This window comes from Pteronotus mesoamericanus, unplaced genomic scaffold, assembly GCF_021234165.1.
Source record: "Pteronotus mesoamericanus isolate MK-2021 breed Mesoamerican mustached bat unplaced genomic scaffold, CSHL_Meso_final contig_221, whole genome shotgun sequence".
NCBI lineage: Eukaryota > Metazoa > Chordata > Mammalia > Chiroptera > Mormoopidae > Pteronotus > Pteronotus mesoamericanus.
The window spans coordinates 20,394,622-20,420,821 of NW_026555092.1; the positions used below are offsets into that span (position 1 = coordinate 20,394,622).

The window sequence follows — 26,200 nt, forward strand, 5'->3', positions numbered from 1 at the left end:
GAGCGCGGCTTACTTACCCTGCTCCTCTCCCTGTGTCAGCACCTAACATGGCGGTGGCAGAGTAGGTGCTCTGAGGGTGACTACTGAATCGCACTGAGTGGTCAACCCAGCAGATTGGTGACTTACACTTTGCGTATAATTTGATAGCTTGGTTTACAGATATTCCTACTCAGTAAGTTCTTGATCTACGTGTGTGAAGACAGGGGTCCCCAGCTTCTGGGCCACGGACCAGTACCGATCCGGGCCTGTTAGGAACTAGAGGGCAGAGCAGGTGAGCTTGAATGCAATGTGCTTGAATCATCCTGAAACCATCCCTCCCACCCCCGGTCAGTGGAAAAATTGTCTTCCACAAAACCAGTCCCTGGTGCCAAAAAGGTTGGGGACCACTGTAGAGACTCTCTTAAATTCAGAGTATTTAAATATAGGCACACACACAGGATAATGTTTTGGCTGAAATCCATGTCACTTATTTATTCAACAAACAACTGAGTATCTTCTATGTCCCAGGCCATGTCCTTGGCTCTGGGGATGGAGATAAACCCTGGCCCTCAAGGAGCTCACAGTCTAGTGGGGGCAAAAGGTAGGCAAATAAATAAATAAATAAAATGTAGAGTATGCAAAGGGGACCACTGTGGGAGGCAAAGGACAGAGGAATCTGATTCTATGGTTTATGTTCATAGGAAAGGAAGACCTGGCTTTTTTTTTTTTTTTTCTTTTTTGGAAGAACACAAAAGGTAACAGTTCTCAAAGTGCGGCTGGTGAATTATGTACATATGAATCATCTGGAGCACATATTAAAACGCAGATTCCCAGCACTTTCTGCAAAGATTATGGTTCAGCAGGTTGAGGCTTAGAACTTGGGAATCTGCATTTTGAAGTGCTTAATGTACTTCATCTTAAAGTTTGAGAACCTGTGAGATAAGGTTTGCTCATTCAACTGGAGTGAAGAATGATCTGCACATTGAAATGTTAATTTTTGTTGGTCTTTAGTGACAGGCAGGGGAACAGAGAAGAGGAAGGCAGCTGACATTCATTAAGCTCTACTAGAGTCTATAAATTAATCCTCACAAAATTCTATGAGGTAGATATTATCATCATCCCCATTTTACAGATAAACAAAATTAGAGTTTAATTTGTTAAATATTATTCGGCTAATAAATTGCAACACCAACATCTGAACCCAGATTCATTTAACTCTAAAGTCTGTGCACTTCCTATAATACTATGTTGCAGTAGGAGAGAAATTTACTGATTAATGTTACAGTTTTCTTTTAGGTCTTTGCCAGATCTTGCTTGGTGGATATAAAGGACAGCACAGCCAGATGGTGCTTTGATCATGTCCAGTGTAACTTCGTAAGTGGGGATTTAGGGAAAAGCTGGGAGGAACAATAAAATGAGCAGCCAGTTCTTCTTTCTTTTCCCATCATTTTCTCACCCTCTGGTGGAGGTGTTATGAAAATGTACCATGGCTAGGAACTGGGTCCATCTGCACAGAAAAGCAAACATAACTAGATACCCTCGAAAGCAACTCCACCTGGTGCTGAAGATTTCTGGGACTCAAAACATCCAGGCTCAAGTTTCTCAAAAAATTAACTGACAGGACCAGAGGCAAGTCCAGAATTTGCATTAGGAAACAGCTCAGTCTTTAGAGAAATAGTGAAAGACTAGGAACTTTTTCAGGTTAAACAAACACTGTCTATTTTTGTATACAGACTCAGAGGTACAATGAAATAGTCACAGCTCAGAAAATAATGCAAAGTCCAACCTCATTTAAAGAAACTTGGTGGGAAGTCCAACTCCATTTAAAGAACTTGGGGACAAGCCCAACCTCTAATAAAGAAAACAAACATACATAGAAACTGTGAGTACTGGTTACATTCCCACTCACCATATTCAGTGTCATACAACCAGATCTCAGGCAGCAGCAAAGTGGAGCATATTAGAGCAAGAAAAGGAAAGGCTATAGCAAAGGCGGCTCACAACAAAAAAGGGTCGGGGGTGGGGAGGGGCTGGGAACTCAGGTTCAGAAAGCTGGTGTGTAACCACCCCTCTCCTCTATCACTGAGCTTGGAGCCACAACGCTGACACCTCAAACCACAAGGGAGTTTCCAATGCTGGGGAGCTCCTTTCTCATTTTTTGTGTTTCAAGCAACTACTGCTTCCAAAGATGAGTTCTGATCCAATCAGCTCACAGCACTGACACTATGGACAGCACATAGCTTATATTTCACTGCTGAGTGTAACAAAGATGGTAAGCCAGATTTTATTTTATTGCTCTATCTTCTCCCAACCCAAATCTAGCATGGATTAGAGTTGTTTAAAAAAAAAAAAATACACAAAAACATGCAAATCTGGATTGATCCTTTCTTATAAAAAACTTGATTTATTTACACTGCACTGATTCACCTCCTCCAAGTACACAGCTTCTAAGACGCAGAGTTAGAGGAGCAGGTTTAAATAAACCATGATTTAAAAATACACAGGCACTGTACTTGTGTGTTTAAGTATACCTGAAATCTACTGATACTTCAAAACAGCTATACTAAAGGCAACTCTGGGGGCATCTAGATGAGGTCTTAATCCTGAATGCAATACCGGGTTGTTCTAGAGTCTGAACAGGATATTTGGGTTATGCTTTTGGCCAGTTGACTGGCACATGGGAAAAAGTATGTAAAGCCCACATCTAACTATATAGCAGGTCTTCAAGCTTATCCTGTCACAAGTTTATAAAGATGAGGAACTATGTGCAATTGGGAGCTGTGCTCTCAAAATGTCCAGAATGCAAATGTATTTGTAACAAAATGTTACACTGTGTAAAATCAAGTTAACCATCCTGCTGGATCCTTGGCTGTGTTTGATTATGACCTCAAACACTTAAAAAGGAAACCTCAAGTACGCTGAGAGATTAATTATCAGAATGTTTGGGCACCTTCATTCCTGAATATCAAGTAATAGGGCTCACCTCTATGATTACTTCTTGCATAAGCACACAGGGCAACTCCTTAGAGACTGCTTAGTATAGATGCCAACTTTTGAGAGTTCAAGGGGGTGGGTGTGCTCTAGGCTATCCCAGGGCTGAGCAGACTCTGTAAGGAGCCAGTCCTTACAGCTCTAAGTCTTATCATGGTTCTGGGCACATTTCAGTTCCATTCCAAGTCCACTTTGCTCCAATTCAGCAATGACAGACATATATTTGAACTCGTTCGGTCTGAAGTTAAAGGTTTCCACTAGCCCGTAGGTCTCCTTCCGATCAGTAGCGTAGAAGAGCTGAACCTGGTTGGCAATGCACTGCGCCTCAGCAACATTCTGTAAGTAAAGTAAAAAGAACAGTGAGGTCCCTCCCTACACAGGACCGCAAAGCACTGTATTTGAGTCTTGAGGCAAGCGGACCCTCACCCAGGAGTCACTGCTTTAGGAAGCATCCCCCGCTCCCTGAACTCCCAAGTCTTAGTTCGGTGCCCTTTCTCTGTGTATCAAAATTACCCCAGGCTTACCTCTATCATAGCATTTGTCATACTGTATTGCATTTGTCCTTTTTTTTCTTTTCTTTTTTGTCTCTTTCCTAGCATGACTTCCTCAAAATATGTATGCTTGTTTTATATCCCTGCACATAGTGACATCTGGTGAATGTTTGAATAGATTAATGCATACGTTTAAAATGTCCTTCTTCATTCAGTTCCGTCATAACTGTTATTTCAAGGGGGAAATAAATAACAGTTGCCCAGCTCCAAGAACTAGTTTGTGAGCACTAAGTTCTTGTCTAATTAGACATGACTCAAATAAAACCTATTCCCGATACCACCTCAGTCAGAAAACTAGTGCCAAAGCCAGCTGTGACAGTTTTACGTTCTGTCCACAGATTCTATGACACTCCTCCCTGCTCCCCACCCCCCCGCCCCCGCCTCCTTTGACGGAGTCCAGTTTTACTTTCCTTGAGTGCAGGCTGTACTTAGGGACTTGTTTCTAACAAAAGACATTGTAGTTTCTGTTTTGCTATCTCTCTTAAATCACTTGCTCTGGGAAAGTCAGTTGCCATGTCACGAGGACATTTAAACAGTCCAACATGGCAAGGAAATGAGGCCTCCTGCCAATAGTCATGACAGTGAGGCCAGAGGTGGGTCCTCAAGCCCCTCAGCCTTCAGATGGCTGCACCCTAGCCCACATCTTGAAAGCAACTTCATGAGAGACTGAGCCAGAACCCCCAGCTATGCTGTTCCTGAATTCCTGACCCACAAACTAAGAAGCAGTAAGTTTTTCTTTTAAGTCACTAAGTTTGGAGTAATTTGCTATGCAGCCATTTCTAATTAATACACCAGCGAAGTCTTAGGGAAGAAAAAGGGCCACCTTCTCTAAAGCTCAGAGGCAGGGAAATGGTCACCAGACCCCTCTGTGTAACAGAGGTGGGGGGAGGGGGGTCAGAACATAGTTACACTCTTGAAACCTTACAAGAGTTACTTCAAGCAATGCTTAACTTTTGCTGCCTATACATTCTCCAGCTCTAGATAGTCAGAGGCACTTACTCATTATCACTGTGTTCATATGGCCAAAACCCAACCCCAAAGGATAATGAAAAATTCCCACTAAAACTGACTGTTAAAAGTGTGCTGTGTCTAGCTACAGAGTGAGGAAGATGGGTTTATAAATACCCTGGGCTGTTTTATCTCCATTCTCTCCTGTGGGGATTTCAGGTCATTTTCTCACAAGCAGGCACTAATCTCTGAGACTAGATCTTCAATCAAAAGCCTTTTTCCAAAATGCTGGCTATTTCAAATTAATAGAATTTCAGAGCTGGAAGGGGCCTCAGAGATCACCCAGTCCTCATTTAATAAGCCAGGAAACCAAAGCAAATGAGGTGCGGGGATAGGCCCAAGGTCATATGGGTACCAAGTGCAGTGCCATGATCAGACCACTGGACTCCAGGCTGGTATTCCCTCTACTTCACCCTGATACTGTTTCAGGTGGGGCAGGATAGTTAGGATTGATCAAGGTCATTAACTCTGTTTCATCAATGTTACCTTTTTATACTCAAACGTGCCCCAAGAGCAAATTATTTCTAAAGCAAGTGCGTTGCCATAATCCAAGGCAGATAGCACCATTCTCTGCGCCCATGGACCATAGGACAACTGACAATCAATTTGTATGAGGATTAGGATGGTGAAGGTAGGGGTTATCCCAGCTGTGTTCACTCTAGAACAATGCTGTGCCAACAGCAGAGTCCTTGGGGCTCTGTGGAGGTGCCAGAGGTCACTTCACCCCTCTTTCAGCTGTTCTACCCTAGGGTTTACACAAGATTTTGTTGGATAAAGGATTCTTCCCACTAGTTAGAAGACCACTAGTGTGGTCAGCAGGGAGGTAGAGAGAGGGAGCTATGTGCATCTGTCTCTTGAGGGTTATAGAAAGCACCCGGCTCCTTATTCACCCTCTGTCTTTTGGTCTCCTAACTCTCCACGTGAAGCAATAGTCTCCTCTCTTCCCCCAAAGATAAACATATTAACTCCCTGTGTTGCCCAGTAAGGAGGTATAATAACAAACATGATTTCTTCTCTTTCAATCTTCATAGCTATGATCAATTTACCAAGCCCTGCCCATTTTACTCCCTATATATTTCTGGGGACATTCTCTCTCCTCCAATGACTCTTTTGTGACTTCAGGATAAAGCCAAACCTCTAAACAAAACCCACCAAACCTCCTTTTTTATATATCAGTGATACCAACCTCTTCGTAATACTTCAAGTCATTTTATGCCTCCTAGCATTTACTTATGCTATTTGCTCTGTCTGGAACACCCCCTCTCCCTCCTTCTTTCTTTACCTGGCTAAACTCTGGCTCATCTTTGAAGGTTTAGCACTGGTGTCATCTCTAGGAAGTCTCCTTCCTCCTTCTGGGTCAGGGAACAGCCCCCCGCCCCCCACCCCCGCCCCGCAAATGCTGTGCATCCTTCTATCCTAGCACTTGCTGCATTCCAATAAAATCACCTATAGACACAGATATGGAACCAGGGAAGGTTTTTTTAAGTTTACTGTATTTTCAGCATTAATGTTAATTAGTTAGGAAGAAACCTCTAGTTTCTAGGTATTTCTATTCATTTGCTTTACTATATTTGGAAATACGGTGCCTAAAGTACAAACTCATGCAAGTGAGCAGGTGATCATATATTCATACTACATTTCTAGGTTTCCCTTAACAGTAACTTCTAACATGTCTAGTTCGGTACAGCAGCTCCTTGAATAATATCATTTCATTCAGTGATGTTTTGTTATAACATTGATGAGATGCTGCAGGAGCTTAACTGTTGTGCAAATCAATTAGCCTATGGTGAAAATGGTTTTCTTATATGTCATTCTGCTGTAGTTCCAAGAACCTATCGACAACGTAAAGTGAGGACAGACTTATACTACACTAGACACTCAGTGAAGTTGACTTATACAAAGTAAACCACAGGATGGGGCAAAAGTAGGTTTATAGTTTTGAATATGTGAAACACAGAGTTTATTCTTATATTATTATTTATTATTGTATTATCTTTCATAGGAACAACTGTAAACCTACTTTTGCGCCACCCTGTATATATTGTCTGGTATGCTAAGGCCAGGAGGCAAACTTTAATGATGATGGGAACTGTGTAGCAGCTTGCCACCACCAAAATGAGGTAGTCAAAACGCCAGTGTAGAAGGGTCTCTCCTCTGGCCTCTGAAGTGCGTATATGGTAGAGGCCGTCCTTTGCTGAAGACCAGAAAGTAAAGTGCGCTGTCCATGTGACTCACTCCTCTGGTCAAATTTTAAACCTTGTCATTGTTGGGAACTATATCCCCTCCAAATCTCAGTGTTGAAACACCCATACTTTGTCTATTTCCTATCTTTTAAGCTCACCTCCAGCTTTAAAACTCTTTTTATTCCATGAGGACTCACAATTCTGTCTCTAACCTCCCTTACGTTTTCACTTCCCTCTTTATCCAGTTTTCATTCTATGGTCAACAATTATAATCACTCCTATGCTTTAACTTTCTGGTTCCTATTTTACTTCATTATACCACTTGGCTAAACCATAACCCTAGTTAAATCCAACTCTCGGCCCTCTCTTTCTGTGTCTGTACCCGCACAGCCATTCTCTCTCCCATTTTTCTAGACCATACGCAGGCGTATGCTTTCTGTAAAGGGGCAGACAGTTAATATTTTAGACTTTATGGGTCCTAGAATCTTTGCTGCAACTACTCAGCTCTCTGTTGTAGAGGTAAAACAGCCAGAGATAATATGTAAATGATAACCATGGCTGTGTTCCAATAAAACTTTTTTTACAGACACTAAAATTTGAATTCATACTTTTCTCTGGTCATGAAATATTCTTCTTTAGCTCCTCCCCCTGCCCTCGCAACCATTTAAAGATGTAGAACATATTCTTAATTTATGGCCTTCTAAAAACAGACAGTGGATTGGATTTGGTCTACAGGTCCTATGTAGTTTGATGACTCCTGTCCCAGACAATAATTTCAGACTTTCTCTTTTCCATTCTAACATTCCACACCTATAGTCTTCCATCCTCACTCTCAGACTTTTCCTTCTTCTCACTAAGCAATCTAGAGAGAATTTCCATAGGCTACCTCTATCCATTTAACTTTATTTGTGTTCTTATATCCTGGCTTCTCTTCTGTTGTTATATTTACCTCATTCCCAGACTTACCCACTCAAAAATAGCACTTCAACAATTCTCTCCTCTTTCTCTTCATTCTCAATATTTTTCTCTCTTCTGGATCTTTCCATCAGCATACAAATATTATTTCTCCCATATATAAAACAAAACACTCTCATTCCCACTTTTCCCCCTCCAGCTAATGCCCCATTCTCTCCTTCCCTCACAGAAAACCTTTTCAAAGACTTGTTTATGCTTATTCTAATTTCTCTTTCTGTCATGTCTTAAATGTACTCCAATTAAGTGTTTATCCTACTGTTCATTTGAAACGTCCCTTATAAAGGTCCCCCATGACTTCCTTGTTGTGAAATGTAGTAAATTCTCAGTCTGCATCTCATTTTCCCTACCAGTAAGTGAGATTTGGCAGGTTGAGCACTCCGTATTCCTTGAAACATTTTGACTCAGATTCCAGGGCATTCTACCATCTTAGCTTTCTGCCTCTGTTAACTGACTTGTTCCTTTTAAGTCTTCTTCGCTGATGTTTCATCATCTCCACTGGGCACGGTTCTTAGACCTCTTCTCTACTTTATTTCCATTTACTTCCTTGGTGATTTCATTCAGTCTCGTGGCTTTACACAATAATCTGTTGCTGATAACTCCCATATTTATACCTCCAGTCTGGACCTCTCAACTGAATTCCAGGCTCATATATCTAACTGCCTACTACTTGGAAATCTAATAGGCATCTCAGAGTTAATGTGCCCACAAATGAGCTACTGATATTCCTTCCAAAGCTTTTCTTCCTGCACTCTTGTCTATCTCAGTTAATAGCAACTTGATTCTTCTGGATAGGACTTTGGGTAACTTCCAGTTGAGTGTGATGGGTGGCAGGAAGAATAAGAGAAATGGGACTGAAAAGTTTTAGGAATAACAGACAGGGAAGTAGAGTCTCAACTGTGTCCGAGACTTGTGACTTACAGCTACTGTGAGCTAGTAGCTGAGGGCCATCACTTTTTCCTTCCCTGTATGCAGATGGTGAGAGAGAGAGGAAAAATAAGGGGTGTTGCAATAAAAAATCTAAGGGAAAAGGGGCATGAAAGTGGCCAGTATCTTGAGGACATCCTGAACTTAAATGTTGCCAGGCAAATGTGTCTCAAATGAGCAAAGATTAGACAATCAGGTTGTACAGTAATCATAAAACTGTTCCTAGTTCTGGACATGCAGACAGAACAAACACAATGGGTGTCATTACCTATGGGCATGTGGTTGATGCTCTATCCCACGGCATGGGAAGAAGGGCAAGGGAGGTCATTGTGTACGAGGAATGTTTTACATGAAAACAGTATGGAAGATAAAAGATTGAAAACCATTCTAGACTTTGAACTCTTCTCTACACTTAAGAAGCCATTTACATGTCCACAGTCTCTTACATAAAACCCCTAGGGCCAAATATGGTTTGTTGAAGTCAGAATTTTTGATTTTGAGAAAGGTAAAAGGTACAGGGTGTATTTGGAGTGTTTGGACTTCAAAACTGTGAAGAGACTGAGAATCTGTACTAACTTCAAGTTCTGGAAGAGCTTGAGCAAGACCTAATTATTGTCAACTTTAAGTAAGAAATACATATAGTTCTCTCGAATTTTCTCTCTCCTGAGCTTTTGCAGAATAATAATACCTTCAGGGCTACTATGTAAATCCAAAGAACAGTTGATTCTTACCAGAAATGTGGAATCCATTTCTGCTGTCATCAGTACTATGCCCTTTTCTTCCTTAAGTTCAGGGTAGTGATATAAAATCAGCTGGCTGGCTGCAGCTTCCCCTCGGGTCTGTAAGGAGGAACACTTATCAAGGCTCAATAAGGTACCACCACAACAAAACTGCAATTTCAGAGCAATAGAGTCTGGAGGAAATTCTGGTTCTTACCAGCCCCTTGGGTGTCTAGTGAGTTGGAGGACTGATATGTGGGGGATGGTTAGGTCTGCCAAGCCATGGTGAAAGTGACAGTTTGCACAGTGTTATTTGTGTCTTCAATTGAAAAAGGTTTGGCTCTTTTCCCAGAAAATGTTTACAGTAGGCAGTGAATCCTTCATCATGGCCATATATTTAAAAACAAAACAGCGCAAGCAGCTACCAAATCAAGTTCTAAAGAAAGCAATATGCTTGTGTAATTGCCACTTTTATGGACTAGTGCATTTCACAGTTGAAATCTACTCCCCTTGGCTGGCTCTGAAGACTGAGCTCTTTTAAGCTGTAGCAAACAGCTGGAGAGTTTGCACATGGGCCAGATTTGTAATGTGCAGTTTTAAAATACAATCTGGGTGGGAGGTAGGAGGAAAGAAGAATGAGAACATCATAATTTCATGAAGAATGGACAGGGCAGTAGTTACTAGACTTCAATCCAGACTAGGAAGAGAGATTGGGTTCAAAGCTAGAGCCCTCATACCGTGTAGGAGGAAATAACTATACATTAAAAAAAAAAAATCTCTAGGTTTCATCTCTAAACTTTTAGCAAGTCCTTTTAATTATCAGTATCTCAGTATTGCTAGGGTACTTTTAATACTTCAGCCTCTCACTTCTGAACATAATTCTATACTGACTATTTTCATCATAATTATGTTTCTGGATCTTTTCCTTATACCTGTATATGAGCTTCCTGAGGGCAGGGACTTCGGTTCATAGGTATTTAGATCCTAGCATAGATTCCAACACACTAGCATAATGTTTAAGTTCAAAGACTTTGGAGCCAAGAACCTGAAGTCAATCAAACCCAGCTCTACCACTTATTAGCCATGTGAACTAACTTCTCTGAACCTACTTCTCTGTAAATAGAAAAAATAGTAACTATCTCATGGGATACTTGTGAGGACTAAATGATGATATATGTGCCAGAAAAATTGGGCATATAACAAGCATATCAAATGTTGATTATCATAGTATGGGCCTGATAAGTGATTGTAAGAATTATGAAATAATTGTAAGCTGCTCCCCCATTCTATTTTGCACTCCCTTTACCCCAACTTCAAAGTCATTATAATACATGCCAGTTTTGCCAGATTTGGCCTCCAAATATAGAATGCCAATTCTAGTTATGATCTGATATGAAACACTGGCTTTTATTTTAAAAGCTTCAAATGCTTTAGATTGAACTTAATCTATTATTTGGGAGTAAAACAAAAAAAAAAGAAAGAAAAAAGGAGGGAAGCAAACAAAACATCTATGGAAGGGAAACTATGCATCTAGCACCTTAAAAAGTGCTGACTTGATTAATAAAACTCATGCAAGACACGGAGCTTTCCCCAAGGTTAAAAGCCTTAAGGTCATGGCCAATACAACTCATCCATGTTTGTTAAGTGAGGCACATGCAGTGAATGTTTTAGAGGCCCGAGGAAGAGACAGGAGACAGCCCGAAGTAGTCAGAGAATGTGTTTTGGGGACTTTTCCAATTGAGATATTGAATAGGACCTAGAAAGCTAGCCCAACATACCAAGTATGACAACTCACCAATGCTACAGCAAATACTGCTGGGAGTTAGTACATAACCTGTGTCCTCGAGCCTCAGCATGGCTCATGGTCCCACAAAGGGGTAGGCCTCTTCCCTCTGGGGGATAAACACAAGCTACGTACCTGAATATTTATAAGTGCAGTGAAGTGGAGTTCAGTGCCTGACCATTGTCCTACAAAGAACTCATAGCCTTCCCTTCTTGGTAGTGCACATAGAAACTGTGGGAAAACAATACACAAGGAGGTAGATGAACAAATAAAATCATTTCCTCTATGTCCAACTACCTATATCATTCACTCAATTTCTTTAATGTTTGGTTAAAACATTTTTTAAAATTATGAAATTCATACATGGTAGTATACACACATACACTTCCCAACCCATCTAAGAAAGACTTAGATATACAGTTGAAGCTCTCTCTGTAACCCATGCCAATCCCAATGCGGAGTTAATGAATGTCCTGCATTTGCTGACTGCCATTCCCTTTCAGGTGTATACTTTTAATGTGGCTATGTATATCCATAAACAAGAAGCAGTACTCTTTGTATGTGTAAAAACATAAATCTTACCATGTATACTTTTGCAACTTGTTTTCACTTCACATTATACTTCTGAGATTTATCCATGTTGATAACTCTAATTCTAATTCATTCATTTTTCACTGTTGTATAGATTTCTACTATAGAAATTCACCACAATTTATCTACTCTTCCACTGATGACCATTTGTGTCTTTTTCAATTTCTAAACTTCCTAATGCTGCTGAATTAATTTTTCTAATTACTATAATCACTTCATACTTTATCATCTGAGGCTGATACTGCAGCTCTAAACACCAAGAAATGATTAGTTTTACGCTTGAGATGTTGGTAATTGGGGATGAGTGATGGAGGAGAGAATGATACAACATAAAGCACAATCAATCCAACATGGATCAGTCATGGGATTGTCTCCTTACTGCCAAGCACTCAGGTTCATTTTCATTATACTAGATGAAATCACCTCAGTGCCTATTTAATAGCTGGCCCCTTGTTAGGGAGAACATTTTTTTGAGCTTTTATTGAGGTCTACCTGAAGCAGTAATTTATACTTATTAAAAGTGTACAATGTTTTGATATATACATACTGTAAAACCATCACCACAATCAACATAATGAACATTTCCTCCAAAAATCCCCTTTGTTATTCATAACTTTCTCTCCCCAACTCTCCTTAAGCAGCACCCAATTTGGTTTCTGTCACTACCCATCAGTCTGAATTTTCTAGAAATTTGTATAATAGGAACCATAGAATTAGTACTACTTTTTGGTTCGGCTTTTTTCTTCAGCACAATTAGTTTGTGATCTCTCCATGTTGTTGCATATATTAATAGTCCATTCCTTCTAATTCCTGAGTATTATTGCATTGTATATATGTACACACATACGGCAATTCTTTAATTTATTTACCTGTGATAGATTTGGATATTTTTCAGTATTTTGTTTTTGCAAATAAGGCTACTATGAACATTTGTGTACAAGTCATTTTATGTACATGTACTTTCAGTTCTCTTGGGAAAATATCTGCAAGCAGAATGGCTGGGTAGTATGGCAGGTACATGCATAACTTTTAAAGAAAATGCCACACTGTTTTCAAAGTGGTTGTAGCATTCTACATCCTTACCAGCAATATATTAAGAGTTCTAGTTGCTGTACATCCTCAGCAACACTTGGTATGGTCAGTCTTTTTAAAAAAACTTAGGCATATGAGTGTTATCTTACTGTGATTTTAATTTGCATTCTCATTATGATCAATGATGTCAAGCACTTTTTTAGGTGTTCATTTGCCATCCCACTTCATTGGGGAATTGTCTGAATCTTTTGCCCTTTGTTAATTGGGCTGCCTGTCATCTTGTTATTAAGCTGTAAGAGTTTTTAATATATGCTAGATATGTCATCTGTCAATATATGTCTTGCAAATATTTTCTCCCAGTCTGTGGCTTATCTTTTCATTTTCATAACAATGTCTTTTGAAGGGTAGGAATTTTAAATTTTTTTAATGTGGTAAAATATACATTATATAAAAGTTACCATTTTAACTATTTTTTTTCCACTTTAACTATTTTTAAGTGTATAATTCAGTGACATTGTAAGTACATTCACAATGCTGTGCAACCATTACCACCTTTCATCCCCAGAACTTCTTTCATCTTCCCAAGCTGAAACTCTACATTTATTAAACAGTAATTCCTTATCTCCCCTCAGCCCCAGTCCCTGGCAACCACCATTCTATTTTCTGTCCATAAATTTGACTATACTAAGTACCTCATGTATATATGTGGAATCCTACAGTATTTGTCGATTTGTGCCTGGCTTATTTCACTTAGCATGTCTTCAAGGTTCATCCATGTTGTAGCATGTGTCAGAATTTCCTTCCTTTTTAAAGCTGAATAATATTCTATTTTATATACCTGCATATACATACACACATACGTATACACACACATTTTATTTATTGATTCATCCATTAATGGGCACTTCGGTTGCTTTCACCTTTTGGCTATTGTGACTAAACTGCTATGAACTAGTATATACAAATAGAAAATTTTAATTTTGATGAAATGTAATTTATTTTTTTAATAGTTTGTGCTTTTTGTGATATACTTAAAAAATCTTTGCTAAGCCCAGGATCACTAAGATTCAATCTAAGATCACCAAAACCAAGATCACTAAGATTCTATGATCTATTTTGACCTAACTATTGGATACAGTTTGAGGTAAGAGTAAGATTATCCTTCCCTGACTAAGTGGATCAGTTGGTTGAAGCATCATCTCTTACACCAAAAGGCTACGGGTTTGATTCTTGGTCAGGGAACACATCTAGGTTGTGGGTTTGATCCTGATCAGGGTGTGTAAGGGAGGCAACCAATCAATGTTTCTCTCTCACATCGATGTTTCTCTCTCTTCCTCTTCCTCTCTAACATCAATAAACATATCCTTGGACGAGGATTTTTTTTTTAAAGTAAGATTATCCTTTCCTCCATTTAATTACCTTGGCCCCTTTGCTGAAAAACAAGTGACCACACATATGTTGGTCTTATCTGGATTCTCTACTCTGTTCCACTTATCTATATGTCTATTTTTATGCCAATACCATATTATCTTCATTACTGTAGCTTTATAATGAGTCTTGAAATCAGATAATGTAAGTCCTCTAACTTTGTTCTTTTTCAAAATTGTTTTGTTATTCTAGGTCCTTTGGATATCCAAAGAAATTTTTAAAATCAGCTTGTCAACTTCTAAAAAAAAAAATAAAGCCTGTTGGGCTTTTGATTAGGATTATATTCTTGATATCAATTTGGGGAGAAATGACAGTAATATGAAGTCATCTAATCCATGAATGGTATGTCTTTCCATTTACTTAGATGTTTTTTATTTTCTCTCAGTAATGTTTGGCGACTTTTTTCGAGAATCCTAGAAATTATTACCAACACCCAGTCAGCTGGCCTAGCTTACCTATTCCCTCCCCTTAGGTCTTCTCCATTACTCCAGCAACAATCTCATGATTCCTTTTAGGCACACATAATCAGGATAGCATGGCCAAAACTGAAAAGAAAACTGCTAATAAAACAGATACTTAAAGGATGTTGAAAATATTATGGTCTCAGGTGCTCCATTCAACATTTACTTATACTGACAGATTACGATCCAGATCAGAAAGGGCTGAGAGCATCTATAAAGTCAGAGACTTATTGGCCCAAACTTACATGCTTTCATAAGGCTCAAAATTTCACTTACTAGTACAACTGATGTATAAGCATCTTTGTTAAATAAACAGAACTATAACATGAGATAGTATGGAATATCACATCAATTAGAAACATCCTTGTTGGCAGCATTGATAAGCAATCCAGAAACTTACTGTTGGACAGGACTGAGCCCGGTTCCAGATTAAATCAAACTTCTTTTCCTGTAGGTTAGAAAGGAATAAAATTCACAAACAGTAAGATATAAAAGGCTGCGATCACACTTGGATTCACCAAGACTAAATTAACTCTGGAACTAAAATACAATTAACATGATCTAAGTTTCATCATTTACAAATTCCTCGTATGACAGAGAGGAAAAAACCAGACGTATTCTTTGCTGTTCAGTATCAGAATTGTGTGTTAACAATGTATAATCCAAATGCTCCAAACTCTCCAGGGGACTCTGCTAAGTGTCTGAGATATCAAGTCACTAAGTCTGTCTGAAGGAAGCCTAAAGAGGTCTGTTCAAACAATGAGTCAGTATTAGAGATCTACAATTTCATAGAAGTACAGATCCTTTAGCTGTTAGACTTACGAAGGGCAAGGGTACACATGTATAAGAGGTAGAAAAAAATAACAATACTATCACAGCAACCAAAAGGCTTGGCTTTACTTTTAAGTCTGTAGGTTTTTGTCCTTAATCTTACACTTAGACATGTAAGCCTCGTATATAATTATGCTCTTGATATAAACTTACTCCAGGCTACTTCCTCTTCAGGGAAGAAGAAGAACAAATTAAAGAACTAGCTGATAACTAGGTACATCAAATGCTGATCTCAATGCTCAAGGCATGGCTGGTGACTATCTTCAAGATAGCAATTTCAAGACGGAGGGAAAAACCCCACAAGAAAATGCCACTTGCTAAGGGGAAATGTCAGAAAAAAATTAGGAGGAGGCTCTAAGTCAGATCACTTATAGCTAAGAGGGGAAGAAGCTGGCCCTGGCCCTGTAGCTCAGTTGGTTAGAGCGTTGTTCCGATATGCCCAGGTTATGGGTTTGATCCCCAGTCAGGGCACATATAAGAATCAACCAATGAATGCATAAATAAGTGGAACAACAAATCGATGCCTATCTCCCTTTCTCTCCCTCCTTCACTCTCTCTAAAATCAATTCAAAAAAAGAAAGGAAGAAACCTATGCTAGAAGCCCTGTGTTAAATTCCAATAGCTTGGAAAACACCAAAAAGAAATAAAAGACTTAGAAATTGCTCAGCAACATGAACTTACACCGTGCTCCCTTGTCAGAGACTTGACTCAAAGAGACATTTCTAAACCAGAAAGAGGGAAAACAAGAGCCATAAATATACCATATGGAGCTTCCAATCTTTGGTACTCAGGGCATAATAAAAACCCTGAGAGCTATAAATGTAAGTTCTCAAGAGGCAATAAACATAGGAAAAGTAAAGGCAACTGCCTGCTAAGGTTAGAGACATGACCTTCATGCTATAACACATTCATTTTCCCCTCCAAACTACTTACAGGAATAACTGCGTAGACTGTATCTTTTGCTGCAAAATACTGCTGCCAAATCTGTACAAAAAAGAGAGTATGTCTGTGACCTGTGGGTTATCTTTTCAACCTGCACTAAGACATGACGGCAGCTTTCATTGCTCACAGTAACACGCTATTTGATGACAGACAGGAAAGTCTAAGGTAACGCTTTCATTACTAGTTCAATGTTACAAAAAGATTTAACAGAATCTACTCTTCTAGATGATTAAACTGTAACTCTTAGTAACAAATTCCTGTCTCAGAAATGGATTCTATGACCTTGTTAATCATTTTTCTAAATATGTGCCTTGTGTATAACAGACAAGCTCTTTCTTTTTGTATCTTCTCTCTGCCTTTCCGAAACACAAACTCCCTAGCCAACTGTGGGTCTTCTCAGAGAGTAGGACATCAGTCACTCAGAACCAGGATTTGGAATCAGGCAGACCTGGATACAAATTCCAGCCTCATCTGACAGCTATGCTACGTTGGGTAAATTACTGAAAAATAACTAAATAATATCCATATAACCATGAATAAAATAGAAACAGTATCAACCTAATGGGACTGTTGTAAAGACAAGTTGAAATAACGTAGGTTTATGTTTAGCACAACAGAACCACAATACAAACCAGAGCCACGGCGCTCTGGAGGGCAACAAAGAGGCGCTTAACCCAAGTTAGGGAATGCGTGCCAGAGGAGGGGACACTTAAGATATATCTTGAAAAATGATCAGGAGTCAGCCAGATGAACAGGGAGTCTGGAAAGATGAACAGGTAGGGTAGAAGCTAAGAGATACCTTCTAAGCAGAGAATGACAGCATACACAAAGGCATTGAAATAGGGGAAGACATTAGAGCCAAGGTGACACCCAAGGTGAAGAATGGGTCACCCTCCTTTAAAGTTGCTCTGCTTTATTAATATTCCCATTAAATGGGGGACCCCAACTGAAGACCCCAACACGGAACACAGGACTGGTACTACCGAGGACTTGGGCAAACCACTCTATCGATGCAGCCCAAGGTTGCTGCCTTTTTTTTTTTTTTTTTTAATGTTAGAACACTGTCTTCTCATTTTAAGCACAGCATATCCTGCTTGTTTTATTTTACGAGGTCTGTCTGGAAAAAGTCCAGTCATTGTTAATATAACAAGAATGATTTGCACAACACTGATGTAACTTGGCAGCCAAGGAGAGTGGACTGAAATGCACATACATGAACAATGACAACTTTACTGTACGAGTCAGTGGGGGTAGAAGATGCTGTCAGTGAGCATGTGTACTGTGTGGCTGTGGCATTAAAATGACTGAGTGAGTAGGGCAATGAATCTGCATCAAATTTTGCATTCAGCCTCACATTCCTTTGCAGAAACTATTCAGATGATTCAGAAGGCCGCAGCTATGGGCAACTGCTGACTGGTAGCTTCATCACGACAATGCACCTTCTCAAGCATCATACCTCATGCAGAGTTTTTTGGTGAAACATCAAATCACCCAGGTGACTCAGCCCCACTACAGCCTGAATTTGGTGCACTGAGACTACTGGCTCGTCCCCAAACTAAAATCACCTTTGGAAGGGAAGAGATTTCAGACTATCAAGATTCAGGAAAATATGACCAGGCAGCTGATGGCTACTGGGAGACCTGCATGAGGTTCCAAGATGCCTACTTTGGAGGAGACTGAAGCATCATTGTCCTATGCACAATGTTTCTTGTATCTTGTATCTTCTTCAATAGGTGTCTCTATTTTTCATATGGCCGGACACCTTCTGGACAGACCTCGTATATTAGTAGTTTATGAATAAACACTAAAAAGTATGAGACTGATACATTTTGACCTAACATAGTTGACCTTCGTTACTCAAAATCATTTTAACACAAATTTGTATCTAAAATTATAGATCTAAATGATATTTGTCATATGATCAGGACTCCTAGGCCTGGCTTAGAGAAGCCTAAGGGACATGCTTGGTTATCCACTTTCCACTGGCACTTTTTCCCAAAGGCAGTTTGAGGTCTCCGTGAGACTTTACCTAAGTCTATTAACAGAGGTTAAAACCCTGTGCTGTCCTTATTTTTGTGTCTATCCTTCCACAAGGCTAAAGCTCCTTGAGGGTAGGGATTACCTCATTTATTCTGCTGTCAGGCACAGAGCCTGACATTTAATAGGTACTCAATAAATGCCCGCTGAAATGAATGACATAGTACCCAAAGGATAACCATGGCAATTCACACAATTTCCCATAAGGGGAAATGACACAGAATCAAACAGAGATGGGTTTGTGTCTTAGCTCTACCACTTACTAAGTCACTTAATTTCTTTAGGTTACAGTTTCCTCAGTGGTAAATGAGGAATAATAGCATCTACTTTACAAAGCAGTTATGAGAATTTAATGAAATAGTGTATATGAAACACTAAGTACAGTACCTGACACACAGTATACTGCTTTTATTATTTTGATTCTCTCAATATACCAAAAATATAATTTGTGGAACTATAAGGAATGCCAATAAGTAGCATATTATAGTCTAATTAGAGAAAAAGTCATAGACATGAAAATTTAAATAGAAATGTAAGTCAATGTATTGGAATGACCAGACAGGCAGAATAGATCAAGAGTGCTTTGAAGAAAGGTGTCCCGGAAACTTCCTGCAGAAGGTCCTGTAACAATGAAGGACCCTGAATGCCAACCAAAAGAATATGGTAAGTCACTGGACATTTGTGAGGTTACTAACATGATATTTTTTATTCATTTACTTAAAAACACAAATGTAGCACTTACCCTTTGCCAGGACCTGTTTTAAGTGCTTTACAAATATTAACTTGTTTAACTCCCCAAATAACTCTATGAGGTAAGTACTACTATTATTTCCACTTTACAGATAGGGAAACTAAGGCTCTGAGGGGCTAACTACCTTACCAAAGTCTCTCAGCTAGTAAATGGGCAGACTGGTTCTAGAGTCTGTGTTCTTAACCAATATATTATTCTTTTCCATAATGAAAGCAGAACTTGAAGAGGATTCAGCTGGTGAGGATATGATAGGGGAGTGGGAGAAATAAGAGCAGGGAAACCTATTCAGAAATGTAGTATAGTAATCCAGGTATAGAGTAGTGATGATTTTAAATAAGATGTGGGCAACAGGAATGAAAATGAAAGGGGAAATGTGAGTTGATTAGATATACAGGAGTGAGAGCAAGAAAGACAAGTTTTCTTATGACACCATTTTTCATGTAATTCATCACTTTTGCTACCTATGGCCACTTTTCATTTTGGCAAGAGAGAGGAGTCAGGAAATATATGCTCCTTTCTACTTTCAGATTTGGTTCATAGAGCACACATTTTCAAAAGGTACGTCAACCCATCTTCATTCATTACCTGCTTTATTTCATCTGCAGTTTTGTCTTTCACCATCTCAATGTTAAAGATTGAACTGAGAGTCTGAAAGAGAAAATAAAAAGCAATTAGTACCCACAATTAAAAAAAATAAAACAGCTTAACTTTATCTTAAGACTTGTGAGAAGCAAAATGTCAGGACAGTGAATGAGCTATTCAATAAAGGGAGAACAAGTGTATGAAAAGCCATATGCTTAGAGCAGTGAGCCTCTAAGCCCAGGCAGGTTTCTGCAGTTCTATTCCTGGGGAGTATCTACAGGTATGGCCAAAATCCTTTACCCTCACAATGAGCACTGCAGCACTTTGCAACTGGTAACAGGAGAAATTCTGCCAGGAGTGGCTCCTCCTTTGCAAATTAAATGACAGAGTAAACATGTTTTTATTTGATTTTTAAAAACAAATTCATATAGAAAAAAGGAATCATTCTATTTCCTCTACCATTCCCAGGACCCACACTATGGTAGGGGTTACATCAAGGACACAAATATTCATAGAACTATTTCTCATATGCACAGTTGATAAATCACAAAATCATTGAACCACAGTAAATATGTTCAAATTTGCAACCTCTTGTTATAGATGTACCATGTGGCTTCAGACTTGGATAATCAATTAGAAACCTACCTTGTCCTTAGTGAATCCTCTGCTCAAAGGCTGTTTCCCCAAAGTGTTTGTCTGAAATATATAATAGATAGGATATTAATCTATACTTTACTCAGAAGGAAAAGACTACAAGCGAGGTGAGGTACCCAATGTCTCCTTTAGTAATTTTGCACCTAAGAACTCACTTCTTTCCACTCCGTAGAGTAACAGTACATACTGTTGTTAGAGTTGTTTGTGAGACAGGTTTTCTTTTACTAAGCTTCTGAGATAACAGAGATGGGAAAAGATTCCTTTGTTAGTAACCAGCATCTACTAGTACTGAGATTGCATCCTATACCTGCCACTATGAATATAAGGGACTCCTTCCCATAATGAGTGCTGCTTGGGTTTTCTGTGCTCTGCCCTCTGATCTGCTCCACAGTGACCACAGAGGAGGTGAGAAATGGAAAGACGTCTTTCCCAAGGCTGCCTCTTTTCTGTGACAGCAATTCTGATGGCAGACATCCTCAGCAGGCTACAGAGGTTTTTTAGTGCCCAGTCTTAATATTCCTTCCACTGAATTAGACTTTGCCTCAAAAAAGGCCAAGAACAATTGAAGATTATTTTCTCTTAATCCACTATCTCTGATAAAGGCCACAGTCAGTACATCCTGTTTTGAATTGTTTCTGACACTGAGGATGAGTTGTTCTGAGTCTTCCACTCAGCTTCTCAGTTTAAGACCATGCCTTTCAGGGGAAAGGAGTATAAGCTACATCAGGGATTCTGAAGCTAAAAAGCATTTCCTGCATAAAACCCTGCCTTTCATTACTCTGTGCTTTAATAAATCGAAACCTTTCATAAATTAGGCCCACAGAACCTGTACTCACAAATTAGACAAAAGCCTTGTATAGGAAAACCTATTGGATGCACCCCGGTCTTTCTGGTCATACCCCTATACACTGACAGCACCCTAATGCAGTCTTTCCTTCCTCTGTGAACTCCCCAAAAAAGATACAGTTGATTTCATTTTCTTACCACTCACCTTTAGGTGTAGTGTGAAAACAAAACAAACAAAACCCTCCATTTGCACATCGGCCTTCACCGTTTAATCACTAAGCCTTGTATATTCTTTCCCACAATATCCCTCCAGTTCATTCTTCATTTCCATTTTCACTTACAAAAATAAAAAATTTAAACTTATTGTGTCTTAGCTAATCAAAGACACCACTGATCTTAAGAAGCACCATTATTTTATGTATCAGAAAATAATGCCAAATAAATAACACAATATTTATATTTTGTTATCAATTTTGAGGCTATTTTAGAGATGCCAAAATGTGCAAAAAATGTGAACTTGAGAATCAGTGAAATAAGGTAATAAGGTAATTGAAACTATGTGCCAAAGTCTCAAGAGCAATTAATGAGAAATTTAAATGAGTACACTACTACTCCCCCACAGATCTTTTGAAATCTGTGGGGACAACTTTTCTGCTATCACAAAATTGACTGGATGGTGACCCCTGCATTTATGGGAGGGGCAGAGATGCTAAATGAGCTTCAATTTTACAGATGAGTTCTACATAATGAAGAATTTTCCCTCATTCTGCAGGACCTCTCGATGTCTAACAGGACATCCTTTTAAGTGAAAAACCTTTCTATAATTACCTGAGCCTAGAATCTAACTCTGTTTTGCTTTTCTTTCTTTCTTTTCTTCCATTCCTTTCTCCCTTCCCTCTCTCACTTTTTTAAAAACATGGCTTTAATAAACACTACATTTTTCAGAAGTAACTACTATGTAACTTGAGAGAAGACTGTATTGTGGAATGTCATGAGGGTCACTGATTACAACACGGCTTGGGAGTTTTTATAGTTAACAACACAACAGCCCTGTACCAGTCAGTTTTTGCTGCATATATATTCATGGTGATTTCACATATAGGTTAAAGCATCTGATAACTGCATCAGGTCTCACAGAATAATTGTGCTCAAAAACTCATGTACTAAAATATGTATTTTATTAAAAAATACTTTCCTTTATATTACAGTTAGGGCATTATATTGATTTCCCTTCCCACCCCCTCATCCCCCCGAAATTATATGTGTAGGTGGGTTATATTGTCTACATTTTATTTCAGGGTGGAAAAGGGAGAATTTACAAAAAAATTATTGCAAAAAGGGGGTATTGGATCTTCTGTGATAGGAACCAATGACTCAAAATAAAGAAGAGGCTTTTGAAATGGGGCCACTAGTCATTAGCCTTCCTTTATATGGTGAGATAAGACAGTAAGTAAATACTTACCCAAGAGTTGCCATAACTTAAATGAAATCTTTACTTAATCTGCATCTTATCATAAAGTTGAATTTCTAAGTCTGCCTACAAAAAGGGATGAAGAGTTTTCCCATCTAATATTAAAAGTTTATATTATTGGCACTGTAAGTTTATTATAGGAAATTACACTTGTTAAAATGTTTGTAGTAGAGTTGTTTGTTCACATAAAGTTATAAACTATATTTGTCACAGGAGGCTGAATTTACTCCCCAACCCCATAACAATTAACCCACTGACTGCTGCTCTTAGTCTAATTAACCACTCATTAAAAGACTGAGTAGATTATCTTAAAACTTAGGATACTCAAAGCTAAAAAAGTTATTCTCCAAACAAAAGAAACATCTCTTAAACACAATGTGGAATCCCAGTTTTCCACCGTAAGCACCTTATTTCAGACGCACACAGCCCACACCTGGATTATTGTACATTCTCCCTGGTTTTGGCCTCTCCCACTCCAATTAATTCTGTGCATCATCCTAGGTAAATATCTTTCAAATCATAGGTTGAAATCAATTTAGTGGATTGTGGCCAATAAAAAGATAAAATAAATAGCGTACATTGCATGTAGCAAAAGCATTGTTTTGTAAAAACTTTGTTTGTTATATTCATATACTTGTGTACTACATTACAATGTAAAATGTATTTCTTACTTTGGGTCACGGTCAAAAAGTTTGAAAAATACTGCATTAGATTACTTTTTCTATACACAGCTTTCAACATGCTTTCTGCCGGCTTTGATTCTTATTTAAGGATAACAACTATTAAGCCCTCTTTTGCTCCCCAATCTTCCAGCCCGCTGTCACGTGTGCCTTAACCTGATCACTCGGCTGCACCCCTGGGAGCAGCGGTTACCCTTTCCATCCCTCTGTATCTCCACATGACCACAGTAATTTGCCAGAAAGCTAGGATACCATTTATGAGTGCAGGCTGAGCTGAGTAGAAAAGGGCTATGTTCAGTTCATCCAGCTGACCCATTAATGAGTCTATTTCCAGGACAGGGGTCGGGGTTGAGGGTGTAGAGCACCGGTGAGCCAACAACACAAAGAGGGACAGGTCTTACCTTCTCTTCCACGCATTTGATAAAGTCACCTTGCCTGGAGTGCCCCACTGGCTGCTTCCGAAACTCACTGCGTTTCTCCAGTCGGGACTCAAAAGCAGCTGGGTCAGACCTGATCAAACGTAAACCAAAAGTTAAACCACCTGGGCCTTTTCAGATTTGGAAAGAACAAAACATGTTCCAGTTCTACAGGGAGGGGACACAGACATTCAGAGGCTGAAGGATTTGCCTTTAGTTTGTAAGGCCTGAACACAGGGCTACAAATCAAAGAGTGGAAAAAGAAGTCTAGCTTTTAACTACTGTTAATCCTCAAGAGGACTGTGTAACATTTTTCTCCTGCAGACTATTCCCTAGGGTGACAGAGAGCTTGGTCCCTCAGGTATGGAATTCAAATCCCCGATATGGGAAGGGGACTATGAGGTCATCTTGCTAGGTCACCTCCTCAGGCAGGAATCCAATAGCATTCCTACTAGGTGTTAAGCTTTTATTTGAACATATCTAGTTCTTGGACATCTTCTCCCTAGGTTAAACATCTGTTTATTCAGCTGTAGGTGGTTCAAGGCTTCAGGTAGCCTATTTTGCAGAAGATTTAGCACCTGAGTATCTCTCTGACCCCCCTCTCCAAAAAACCTGTTCCTGCAGATGGAACATCAGAACTTTTCATTTATGTTAAAATGGAGCTGGTCTTTAGGCCCGAAGTCCAGGTTGAGGCTACTGTCCTTGTGAAGAATTCTTTAGGCTGTGTAGCCAATGATGTGATATTTAGCTCTGTAAACTTTGGTGAAGACTCCAGCTCCTCAGCCATGAGAATTGTAATGTCATTGGTGATATCTACAAAATCCAAGCACATTTTGCTCACCTCTCTGGTGGAATCCTGGCTGATCAAGGCACTGTAGGGGGCCCCTCCTCCATAAAACTCCTTCCCAGAGGTGACACTCAGCACCACTCCCTTTACTGCCATGTACATGAATACATCTTCTTTCCCTCTGTACCAGCTCCTCCGTGTACACCGTGGTTCCAGGGGCCCTGCCGGGTGGTGTGTGGCAACTGTCCAGCCAGGGCTGCACGTGCCAGCACCAGGGTCCGCGCTGCCAGTGTCCACAGCCACACTCCTCATCACACCATAATGAGTGGAGAGACAGAGAGGAGGAGCTTAGGCAGTGGAGTCTGTGCTCTCCTGACTTGGACGTCTTTTATTATTAAAATGTTCTCAGTGTAAATGTATCTCTATCTTTCATCTTCAGGAATAAATGTCTAGTACTTGAAAATAACTATTATGTCACCCCTTAATTTTCTCTTCTCTAGGTGAAGATACCCTGCTCCCACCTCCGGTCTCCTTTCCTTGCAGTCAGGGCTCTAGCTAGGAGCTTGGGAACACCAGTTCCAGGCCAGACCTCAGCTGACTCAATATGTGACCTTGAGCAAGTCAAGCCCCTTCTCTGGAAGGCTCCATTTTCCCATTTCTATAAGGCAGGTGTCTTGGACCTGCCTTCTTCAAAAGTTAGGCTGTTAAGAGTCTCTGAGAACTAAAGCACAAAGGCAAACAGAGAAAAAGCCAGGGCTTTACGGAGACTCTTAGCTCTGACACTAGCTGTGTGACTTGAGGCAACTGATCTTGCCTCTCTGAGCCCAGCTACATCATCTGTCGAGTGGGGATAGTAATAGCTCCCACCTCGCAGGGGTGTTGTAAGCACTTAAAGCGTCAGACACTCCAGAAACGCAAGCCGAGAGCCGCCCCCTTGCCCCAGCCCGCCGCCCACCGGCCCGGGCCCGCACCTGCGCAGCTGCTGGATCTTGTCGCGGTAGCGGTCGTAGAAAGGGTTGGCCTCGAGCTCGTCCCCGACCCTGCTGCCGTCGGCAGCCCCCGGGGGCCGGCGAGAACCGTAGCGTACCGGAAACACGCGCAGCTGCGCGGGTGCCAAAAGCCCCAGGCCCGGGGCGCGGCTGCGCACCGCGCACAAGCCCCGATAGAGACTAGCCAACTGCAGGACGGCCGGACCCGCGCCACCCGCCGCCGTTACCACGGCAGCCATGGCTGCCCCCTCCTCTTCCTCCTCTTCGTCCTCAGGCGCACCGGCCTCGGCCCACGACCCGCGCGCCCGCTCCATTACGCTCCGGGTGCGCCGCGCCGGCGATGCGGCCTCGAGGTTCCGTACGTCCAAGGTTCCGGGAGCTGAGGCCGGGCGAACGGGGACCGGGCGGGGAGAAAGGGTCTCCACGCTCCCTCCGGGTCCGCGCTCTATGCACTTCCTGTGCCACCGCCGCCTCTTCCCCGGAGCCTGCCCGGATTTACGCCCTCCGGCTGCTTTCCAAGTCTCTTGAAAGCCGCTCAGATCTGCAGGTCCTCACTGAGCTTGCTCCCTTTGAAATTCTCTTGGCAGTTGCCTGTAATAGTTGTCCTTAAGCATGGAAGGTCCTTTAATCAATTGTAAACACAAGAGCA

The 26,200-nt window shown here is 40.3% G+C and overlaps 1 protein-coding gene across 2 annotated transcripts; it reads right to left on the bottom strand.

Annotated features, from left to right (window-relative positions):
• Positions 1-444: 444 nt before the first annotated feature.
• ATPAF1 (ATP synthase mitochondrial F1 complex assembly factor 1) lies at positions 445-25,890 on the bottom strand. 2 transcript variants are annotated; one of them, XM_054572177.1, is made up of 9 exons: positions 25,534-25,890; positions 23,761-23,869; positions 20,414-20,464; positions 19,772-19,834; positions 16,390-16,440; positions 15,026-15,073; positions 11,249-11,344; positions 9,343-9,450; positions 445-3,306 (listed from the first exon to the last, which is right to left on the bottom strand). In XM_054572177.1, exons 1-9 carry the CDS (start codon positions 25,863-25,865, stop codon positions 3,112-3,114), a joined length of 1,053 nt encoding a protein of 350 aa, XP_054428152.1. In that variant the 5' UTR covers positions 25,866-25,890; the 3' UTR covers positions 445-3,111. The 2 variants fall into 2 exon arrangements, with proteins under 2 accessions (XP_054428152.1, XP_054428153.1); XM_054572178.1 differs by lacking the exon at positions 16,390-16,440.
• Between the last annotated feature and the right edge of the window lie 310 nt (positions 25,891-26,200).